Here is a 10,645-nt window from a genome sequence, read left to right as displayed (position 1 = left end):
CTTTCAAGGCTTTGTTAAAATGTAGTTTTGCTTATGTTGTGAAAAATTCAGACCATTTTGACCGTTAAATCTTGTTCAGTTGAAGAAAGAAGGTGTAGAAGTAAGAAATATGGCTGTTTTTGGCAAGAACTCTTCTTCCTGAGCTCTGATACCACTTGTAGGATCGTGTCGTGACCCAAACGAGTCAAATCAGAAGAGCTCTTATCCGTTTCAGATGTGTAAAATAAGAAACGGACTAGAAAAACAGCTTGTTTCACTTAATCTTGCCTTATATATTGATGAATAACAGTTTACAGTTAAATGGCACTTCGGCAGCACCTCGGTACCGGAAAACAAGATCGTTACAAATGATTACGCTCGAAAGATATATATATAGGGGAAGGGGTTCCGCTTGAAAGTGTTATGAGACAGTTCAAGCGGAATCACCTCTTCGAGCGGAATCAGAACAAAAACAAACTAAAACTTCCTATTTTCTCGTACAATGCGCCCTGATCTAACAATTCTAGTACTAGACTCGATACAAGACGAAGTCGACACACGTATGCACCAACACTTTATTCCTGGCACGCCATATGCTCCAACAACTAATCATGACAATCCCATGGAAAATCTCGTTCGACAACCATATATGATCGTGAAGGTCTAAGAGATCCCTGACCAAATGAACAGAGAACGACGCAACTTTACACCATCTAGCAATTTGCGACCACACCCTACTCGCCACAATACATGAAGTAAAAAGATGGTTACTCGTTTCATCGAATGTGCCGCATAACGTACAAGACCCATCTTCAACATCAATATTCCTATCTCTAAGGGCCATACACTTAGGTAATTTTCCCATTTCAGCTCTCCAAGCATGAACTTTGGATTTTATAGGAATCCATTAACACCATTTCATCACGTAATTGCCACTATGATCCGTCCCTCTATTTAGGATTCTTCTAACATCCCCCATCGAGTACTCTTCCGTGCCGATCCATGACCATTTATCGTTTCGATCTTCAAGCCTAACCACATCTAGCTCCCTGTTGATAAAGAATGGTGTTTTAATAAAGTCTTAGTTCAATTCATGGTTTTACAACCTACATTTCTAGTAGATGTTCTTAGTATAGTTTTTTATACAAAAAAGAAGATGTTTCTTCGTATAGTGTTTTATAAATGTGTTAACACATGGGGATATAAACTTGCATTTCCAGAATATGTTTTTAGTATGGTGATTTGTTACTAAATCTATGACCTGAATCATAATACAATCTTTTCAAGATGTTAAAGCACGACTTAAATCGCAATATAGTCCTTCTAGATATTAAAAAACCATGACTTGAATCGAATCGAGTCCTTCCAGATGTAAAACACCATAACTTGAATAGTAATACAGGCATTCCAGATGTTAAAACAAAATGACTTGAATCACAATACAATGTTTGTAGATGTTTAAAAACAACGCGACTTAAAACACTTGCGTTAACACATGGTGTTTTGCACCTGCATTATCATAGTGTCAGCTCGTTGTTTTTTACCCATGATCTCCAATTATTCTTTCTTTTTTGACGTCTTCATGAAAAAAAACATCAAAACACCCAAGCACAATCAAGCAAGAAATGGTTAGGAGATGAGGAAACCGTCGAAGAAAGAAGTCCTGGATGTTGTTAGAAAAAGTTTTAGAGGTTTTTTTTGGCGATATGGCCGGAGGCGATAGTCAGCGATGGATTAGGGGTGAAGGAGGAGAGAATCCCTGACTTTGTGCGTGATGAGCGCGAGGGATAGGATGAAAGCAATAGAGTTTCTTTATTTAAGTAGATGGAAAAGACAATATTACCCCTAATTAAGTCAAATCAAACCACAAAAAATAAAACAATTTACAAATTTGCCGTAGTTGATCTCAACCATTAAAATGTGAAATGCAGTGATGATATAAAAATGCAAGGATGTGTATATGATTGGTTGAAAATGAGCACTTTCTAAGGATTCATGGAAATTCAATGTGTTGGGCTCATTTGTGGTGTTTTTAGGCTTTTGCATCGAACATGCTCTAATGGCAGGACTGAAAGAATCACAACATCTAGCACTGCCATTCAAAGAAATAGAAACGACAACCGAAAATTTCCAAACATGTATTGGAAAAGGTGGATATGGTCGTGTGTACAAAGGAGAACTTTGATAGCCGGAAAACTCACCGCGGTTGCTGTAAAAAGGTTAAATGATCGTCTCGGACAAGGTTTAAAGGAATTTTTAACAGAAATTCAGCTGCTCACTAGTCAAGAGCATCCAAACCTCGTTTCTCTTCTAGGTTATTGTGACGAGGGGGCAGAGAAAATTATTATCTATGAATATGCAGAGCGTGGAAGTTTGAATCGGTATATAAGGCCTAGTGATACCGCCTATTGTCTTACGTGGCTGGAAAGACTCAAAATATGTGTAGGGGCTGCTTGTGGATTAGATCACCTGCATAGTCACGTCGGAAAGCATCAAGCATAATCCACAGGGATATAAAAAGCGCCAATATTTTGTTGGATGACAAGTGGGTTGCAAAAATTTCCGACCTTGGATTGTCCAAGTTAAGTTTAGCGGGTTTAGATAGAAGTATAGTTATTTCTCATGCTTGTGGCACACCTGGCTACTGTGAACCAGAGTACGTTATAAGCGGTATGGTGACAAAAAAGTCAGATATCTATTCTTTCGGTATGGTACTATTTGAAGTTATTTGTGGGAGGTTATGCACCATGAAAGAGGATGATGGCTCATTTTTATCAGCCAAGTTGGTCAAAGAATACTACCACGACCTTGTTCATCCTATATTAAGAGAACAAATAAGCACATGGTCCATGTACAAATTTTTAAATATCGCATATAGATGCTTGCAAGATGATCGTGAACACCGACCTTCTATGGATGTTGTTAAGAAAGAGCTTGAAGAAATACTGAAAATCGAGGTAAGTTATATATATATATATATATATATATATATATATATATATATATATATATGGGAGAGTTTAAATGAGAACGCTAAAAATCGTGAGAACGAATGGAAAAACTACGAGAACTTTGTCAAAAACAATTCAAATTCAAAATTTCTTTTTACGCTTATCATTATTGTTTGAATACAATGTTAGAAATTAGATGTACATGTATAAATTTACGTGAATTCGTAAATAAAGAAAATTTACACTTGTGTAAGTTTTTCATTTACACATGTATAAATTTGTTATATTTACACATGTGTAAAAAATCTAGTAAGAGTGATTTTGAGAGGAGAAATGAATTAATTGATGTTGTAATTTCTTCTTTGATGTTTTATTTTAATTACAATGAGGCTTGTATTAAAAATATTCGTTTTTATTGATTTTTCATTCGTTCTCACGGTTCTCACAATATTTAGCGTTCTCAAGATAATCCTCCCCTATATATGTATATGTATATATGATTCTTTAATAAAAAAACAAATGTATAAACTGAGGATTATTGTTAAAATCTTGGATGTCTCACCTCATGTAACCTAGAAAATAAAGTCATGATATGAACAAAAACATATCGACACATGTTTACATCAATCAAAATCATAAAAATGAATATCGGTAGCGGTGCGGCTGGCGCCGACACTGGAATCTATGGATATACCGGTTCAGATTATTATTATTATTATTATTTAAAATCAAATGGGTATATATAGTGAAGATCATTTAGGTATACTTCTAAACCAATAGCGCCAATAGGCTAACTTTTAAACCATAAAAATTGTTTCGTAAATTAGTCTACTATTTGAAAAAATATTAATATATATATATATATATATATATATATATATATATATATATATATATATATATATATAGGGGAGGGATGTATAGAAAACCCACTTTAATTTAGAAAACCCGGGAAACTCAAAGCTCCCGATGTTTTTTTTTCTTGAAAAAATTTACACATGTTATATACATGTTTTTAAGGGTCTTGGGCAAAAAAAATCAAAAAAGTGCCGAGTAGATATTTAAAAAAAAAATAAACAAGTTTTGGTGTAACACATGTTACATTTATCTGACATATTTGTAACATGTGTTACACCAAAACTTGTTTATTTTTTTTTAAAAATATCTACTCGGCGCTTTTTTGAATTTTTTTTGCCCAAAACCCTTAAAAACATGTATATAACATGTGTAAATTTTTTCAAGAAAAAAAAACATCGGGAGCTTTGAGTTTCCCGGGTTTTCTAAATTAAAGTGGGTTTTCTATAGATACTTACATTATATATATATATATATATATATATATATATATATATATATATATATATATATAGTGAAGATCATTTAGATATACTATTTTAGAAAAAAGTACTAATATATATAGAGAGAGAGTGTGAAGAGCATTTAGGAGGCACCATTTATTGCAAGAACCATTGTGAACACAACTAAACTACTTAAAATTACACAAAATCTATTTTCTTTAAAATTTTCCATTAAAAATCGCAGCATTTTGATTTTAAAAAATTAATTTTTTTAATAAAAATTTGCAATTTAACAATAAAAAACTATTTTAGCACTTAGTTTTGAGGTTTAGATTTAAGGTTTAGTTTTTAGCATTTAGCTTAAGATGGGGTGTTTAGGTTTTTTTCTAAGGTTTTTGGTGGGTGGGGTCAGGTTTTTTTTTTTTTTTTTTTTTTTTTTTTTTTTTTTGGGGGGGGGGGGGGTGTTTATGTTTTGGATTGTGGTGGAGTGGAGGGTTCATTGTTTGTTTTGATTGTGTTCATATTGGTTCTCGCATAACCTCTAACACACACACACACAAACATATATATATATATATAGGGGAGAATTTAAATGAGAACGCTAAATATCGCGAGAACCGTGAGAACGAATTAAAAAACCGCAAGAACTTTGTAAAAAACAATTCAAATTAAAAATTTCTTTTTACACTTATCATTATTATTCGAATACAATGTTATAAATTTCATTTATACGTTTAAATTTACGTGAATTCGTAAATAAAGAAAATTTACACATGTGTAAGTGTGCCATTTACACATGTGTAATTGTTATATTTACACATGTGTAAAAATTCTAATAAAAGTGATTTTGAAAGGAGAAATGAATTATTTGATGTTGCAAATTCTTTTTTTTTTTTTTTGATGTTGTATTTAATTACAGTGAGGTTTGTATTAAAAAAATTGGTTTTGATTGGCTTTTTTATTCGTTCTCACAATTCTCGCAATATTTAGCGTTCTCAAAATAACCTTAACGTATATATATATATATATATACACACACACACACATATATATATATGGGTTCATTGGGGAACTGGGGAACACTCTTAAAAATTATACTTAACATGTTAAAAATTATTTTTTTCTAAATTTTTTTCGGCGCTTTTTCTTATAGATACAAGTAGAAACATTTTTAATAAAAAAATCAAAAACTAAAAATATAAAAAAATGTTTAAAAAAACAGTTATATCTTATAGAATTAACTTAACATGTTAAAAATCAATTTTTTTAAAAAAAAAATTCATCGTTTTTTTTTATAAAAGGAGGAGAAACTAGTCGAATAAAAAAAATAATTTTTCAAAAAAAATAGCCTTTTTTTAATTGTTATTTATAATATTTTTAGTTTTTGATTTTTTTTTTTATTAAAAATGCTTCTACAAGTATATATAAGGAGAAGCGCCGAAAAAGATTTTTAAAAAATTAATTTTTAACGTGTTAAGTTAAATTTTTAAGAGTGTTCTCCGGTTTTCCACTTTTTTAGTGTTCCTCAATGAACACACACACACACACACATATACATATATATATATATATATATATATATATATATATATATATATATATATATATAAATAGTGAATGGTTCAAATGAGAAAAAAAATTTTGTAAGAACAAAAAAGAACAAACTTCAACCAATAAAAATGCTTCATTTTACTTTATTTAATTTTTGTATTTAATATGAGTGTAAAGGTATATTGGTAAACTTCGATATATAATTAATTGTTAGTCTTCCTTTTTAATAGCTAACTAAATTAAATTTGTAACTTATTTTCAAAAAAAATATATATATCTTTTCAAAGAAGAAAAAAATTAATTTAAAGTGTAGGGTAAATTATGAGGTGTGCAGAATAAATTACAAGTTGTGTAGGATAAATTTCAATATGTGTAGCATAAATTTCAAAAACTTGTAGGATAAATTTTGATATGTCTAGGTAAAAATTTTAGTGTGGATGATTATAGTTTTTATGACTAATTAATTAGTCAAAGATAATAATAAATGAGATGAAAGAAAAACTATTTAATGTTTTACAATTGTACCCTTTGTTCTTTTTTCTTCTCAATTTAATTTTCTTCTGAAATGAACCTTCCCATATATATATATATATATATATATATATATATATATATATATATATAGGGGAAGGTTCAAATGTAAAACCACTAGTTATTGTGAAAACTTGAAAACTAATTAAAAAAGCCAAAAAAACATACCAAAATTTTTTTTTAAACCAGTTTTCGCCACTTTTTATATATAAATTTTTTTTTGTAGTGCACATGTCTAATACTACACTTGTGTATGTGTACTACAAATTTTTTTTTTGAAATTTTATTTTATATAAAAAACCTGCGATTTTTATAAAAAAATTGAAACAAAATTTTTTTGTGTGTGTTTTTAGGCTTTTTTCGGTTAGTTTTCGAGTTTTCACAATAAAAGTGGTTTTCATTTGAATTATCCCCTATATATATATATATGTATATGTATGTATATATATTAGATTTTTTTAAAAGAAACAAAAGCCCCTTGATGAAACAATGGTTAACCGGGCAGGGTTAACACACTGGTCTCGTCAAGAAGGGTTAATCCCTTCCTCTCGAGGATCGCTGGCTGGATCACCGGTGGTTGATCTCCTGCACAAGGAAACAAGCCGTGACTCGTAACAAGGAGGATGGGGTGGGGGGTGCTCCTTGTTACCACTCTCCGGCGTGAGAATCAGTAGTTTGCTTGGGAAGCAAAGTAAGATAGTAGTAGTAGTGAGAGAGTTGTGAAGAGATACCTCAAACCTGGTTTGGGGTTGGTATTTATAGCCGAGGAGTGAAGGAGGCTGATGATGGATGGACTGACGACGTGCTGCACCTTTGCAGGTGTGTCAGGCTTGTCGGTTATGGAGGTTACGCCACGTCAGTCCATTGCTTACGTAGCTCTGACAGGAAACTGCCATTGGTGCTACTTGCACTGTGGTGTCAGTCCCACTTGTTGAATGCATAGGATGCGGTGCAAGCCGCATCGCTACGTGCGGTAACATCTGAAGTTACCGCGTCTCCTACTTGTGATCAAGGAATACGCGAGATGCGGTGCTAGCCGCATCGTCGTCTTACCTGCATCCCTTGTCGTGACGAAAATACCCGTATGGAGCGGTGTCAACCGCACCGTTACGTTCATCTCCTTCTGTGCCTGAGGTAAGGCTTTCTTTGTATTGATAGAAGTGTTCGCTGGATGCGGTGCGAGGCCGCATCGCTGTGAACACTTCCGTTTTCATACACCAGATGTGATGCTATGTCGCATCACTCTACCGTTCTCATGTTCCATGTAAGTCCTCCTTCGTTACTAGATAGATTGGATTCAACCCTTGTGCCGACGCGTTCTCGCATGGGCACAAGTAGGTTGTTAGCTAGTGGGGGTTTTGATAAGGGTAATGGTCACTCGCGGTCGATGCTGACGCGAGATCTGGGACCATACCCTTCAAGTCCCCCAGTCTAGTGTTGCTGCCACATACAAGTTGTATGTGGGAGGAGTACTGGACTATGGTGTTTGGAAGGTAGTTTGGAGTCTGGAGAAGATCCTAGACCATGTGTGGTCTTTTCTGTATGTAAATCAAGCTGGAGGTCTGGAAGGGTCAGCTGACGCCTCTTCCGTATCGGTGAAGGAATCTTCGTCTGATGCGAGATTCTCAGCCGATTTATGTCACCAGGTGGCTTGCCACCTGTTGTTGTGCCGAAGGTCTCTTGGAGACCTTGTTAGTAATGCTGCACAAACTTCGAACCAACCTCTGAGATGGTGGTTTGAAGGTATGTGGAGGTTTCCCATCCTTTAAAGGTGGTCTTTTCTTCATACCAATTGTTGAATTGGTGCATGAAGAAGAAAAGAAACTTTTGGACCAATCTTTGAGACTGGGATCAAAAGTTGTTGATGCTTGCAAGTGCTTTGCTCAAGCTCTATGTTCAGCATCTAGTTATGAGACGACGATCCCTTTTTTGTTGGGTTTTCGTGTTTGTCGTCATAGCTCTCTAGTAACCGCACGTTCTTTGCGGTTACCTCGTTGCGTCATTGTTGGCCATGTTTGGTCGAACAATGTATATTCGTACTATGGGTAAATAAACATGGTCATAGGCAAGGGTATGCCCACCATTGTTTATTCTATGCGGCCCATAGTCGGGCAAAAAAAGTCATAAGCAGACTTGTTACCGCTGTTCGGACGCTTGTTGTTCGACGAGGGCTTGGTTAGAGCGCTTATCTGCGTTCGTTTTGGAACCACTTACCTTCCCGCTCCAATACCGAGTTTGCCTTGCAGTAGCATTGCTCGGTGATGTGGAGTGAGCTTGGCTCTTCCGTAGCAACCACTCTGCGGAAGCTATGGTTATGTCCGTAGCTCCTCGCGAGTGTCTGTGGTTTTGCATTACCACATTTGCTCGAAGCGGGTGTGGCTCGGATGTAGCTCTTGAAGGTTCAGGAGACAGGGTTGCTGATGTGCGTTCGCGTGCATTCCCTTCCTTCCTTTTGTTAAAGAAGGTGTTCATGTACCCTCTGCGGTTGTGAACCGGACAGGAGGGATTTGAAGCTTGAAGAGAATGAAGGCAATGCGGTTCCCCTGTCTCTGAGATGCGGTTCAGTCCAACGGACAACGCTGGTTCTGAGCATCTGACACACTTGAACGGGCTCGTGTGTGTCATGTCCGCATATTCCACGTGTGCTCGTGGGTAGTGCGGATAGGTATTATACCCCCTTATAGTGTAGAGATATATATTTTTACCTATTTTTAGGGGTATGTTAAAAAACGACATGCGGTATGGGTTATGGTGCGGTATACCAGAGAAACCGCATGCCGCTTATAATTGGATAATGTAGTCGCTTTTTGTTGCATACGTGGCTGATCTCACGTGTGAGTTGGTGGAAGTTGGTGAGATCTTCCTGGCATGTGCTGAAATGAAAGGACGTTTGCACTGCCCGAGGCATTAAATGCACTGTAGCGAAGAGTGTAAACGTCTCTTGTGTCAGGCGCGTGGGCGGCCACGCGCGCGTGATAACCGTCAGCGGAAACGGCGCTCGACACGTGGTGTCATACGATTCGCCCTTTTTGAACGTGATCATTTGTTTTCTCCCTCCGCATTAATTGCGATGGGTATATAAGGGGAAACCGTTCGTGGTTTCCCCTCACTTGTTTGAAATTTCAAAAATTTGCCGGTGAGAGAACTTGTTCTTTGTCTTCTCCGACGAAATTCCTTGAAGTTCCAGTGAGGGTTTTGGTTTTTCTACTCACGTTCCTTCATATCTCTGATATTTTCTGATGGCTGAACCATCAAATCCACACAATGTGGAGGGTGAAAACCCTGAACAGCCGGTAGTATCGGCTGATGAAGACGAAGATGATGACGTTGACGTTCCCGGTGGTGGGTTACCGGTGTTGAAGTGGTCAAAGGGTGGTTTTAAAACCCTGATGGCCACTGTGCAGATGGCCAAAGATTGGAATGCTACCTACCCACAAGTGGGGGATACCGGTGCCGATGCTCCGGCCGGTTATATAACCTTGTGGGCTGATTTTTTCAACGACGGCAACCTTAGGTTGCCGGTGACGGTGTTTGTTGCGGAGGTATTGGAGTATTATCATCTCCATATCTCCCAACTTAGTCCTTTCGGAATGTTCCGAATTAGGAACTTTGAATACACATTCCGTGCCCATGGCTTGCCCATTACAGTGGAAAATTTCCGGCGGTTCTACCAGTTGACGGTGAACACCGGTTTTTTCTCGTTTACTCAACGGCATGGGAGTCTGAAGTTGATGACACCCCCTAAGGGTGTGACAGGCTGGAAGAAGAGGTTCTTCTATGTGAAAGCCTATGCGGTCTATGCTACCATGTCTTTCAGGAATGTCAACGTTGGGGTTTCTGATGAAGATATTCCTGTTGCTATCGCAAAGACCGTGGACTGGTTCTCTAGGCTGCGGCCTATTGAACTCAAGAAGTTGGATAATGATCAACTGTGGATATTGCGGATGATGCTCTCGAGACCAGATAGGAAGGAAAGGCCCGTTTTGCGGGAACAGGGTGGTGGTAAGCTCTTTACACTTTGTTATTTTCCTTACTTCCTAAGCCTTTGTAGTAACCTGCATGCATGTATCAGCGGATGCGGTTGGCTTGTGGAGAATGTTTGAGCCCGATTTCAAGGGCCAGGTTGAACTGATTGCGGTTGAGCTGAAGAAAGGTTTCAACCTTGAAATTCTGAGCAACTTCCGCGTACCGTCGCGTGCGGTATTGGATGCCCCGGTGCCGGGAGACGCAAGAGGTATGTCTTACGTGGCATTAGTTTTTTCACTTTACCTTTTTGACTGGTTTTGTCGATTGATCCAGGTATCCTTGCGGATTTGGGGAAGTTTGAGAAACGCA

General features: G+C 36.7%; 1 protein-coding gene across 1 annotated transcript; it reads left to right on the top strand.

The window, feature by feature from the left end:
- The first annotated feature begins 2,115 nt into the window (after positions 1-2,115).
- On the top strand, positions 2,116-3,140 carry LOC118484065 (probable receptor-like protein kinase At5g18500). Its single transcript, XM_035979956.1, has 3 exons — positions 2,116-2,360; positions 2,858-2,936; positions 3,120-3,140. Exons 1-3 carry the CDS (start codon positions 2,116-2,118, stop codon positions 3,138-3,140), a joined length of 345 nt encoding a protein of 114 aa, XP_035835849.1.
- The last annotated feature ends 7,505 nt before the right edge of the window (positions 3,141-10,645 follow it).

This window comes from Helianthus annuus, chromosome 11, assembly GCF_002127325.2.
Source record: "Helianthus annuus cultivar XRQ/B chromosome 11, HanXRQr2.0-SUNRISE, whole genome shotgun sequence".
NCBI lineage: Eukaryota > Viridiplantae > Streptophyta > Magnoliopsida > Asterales > Asteraceae > Helianthus > Helianthus annuus.
The sequence above is the reverse complement of the archived record's forward strand: the minus strand, read 5'-3'. Positions and strand labels throughout refer to the sequence as shown.

Excerpts from the sequence above, each read along its gene's own strand:
- LOC118484065 (XM_035979956.1), top strand. The coding sequence starts at position 2,116 with ATGTATTGGAAAAGGTGGATATGGTCGTGTGTACAAAGGAGAACTTTG. Across the intron at positions 2,361-2,857 it reads GAGCGTGGAAGTTTGAATCG|ATGCTTGCAAGATGATCGTG; the intron begins GTATATAAGGCC and ends TATCGCATATAG. Across the intron at positions 2,937-3,119 it reads AAGAAATACTGAAAATCGAG|AAATTAGATGTACATGTATA; the intron begins GTAAGTTATATA and ends ATACAATGTTAG.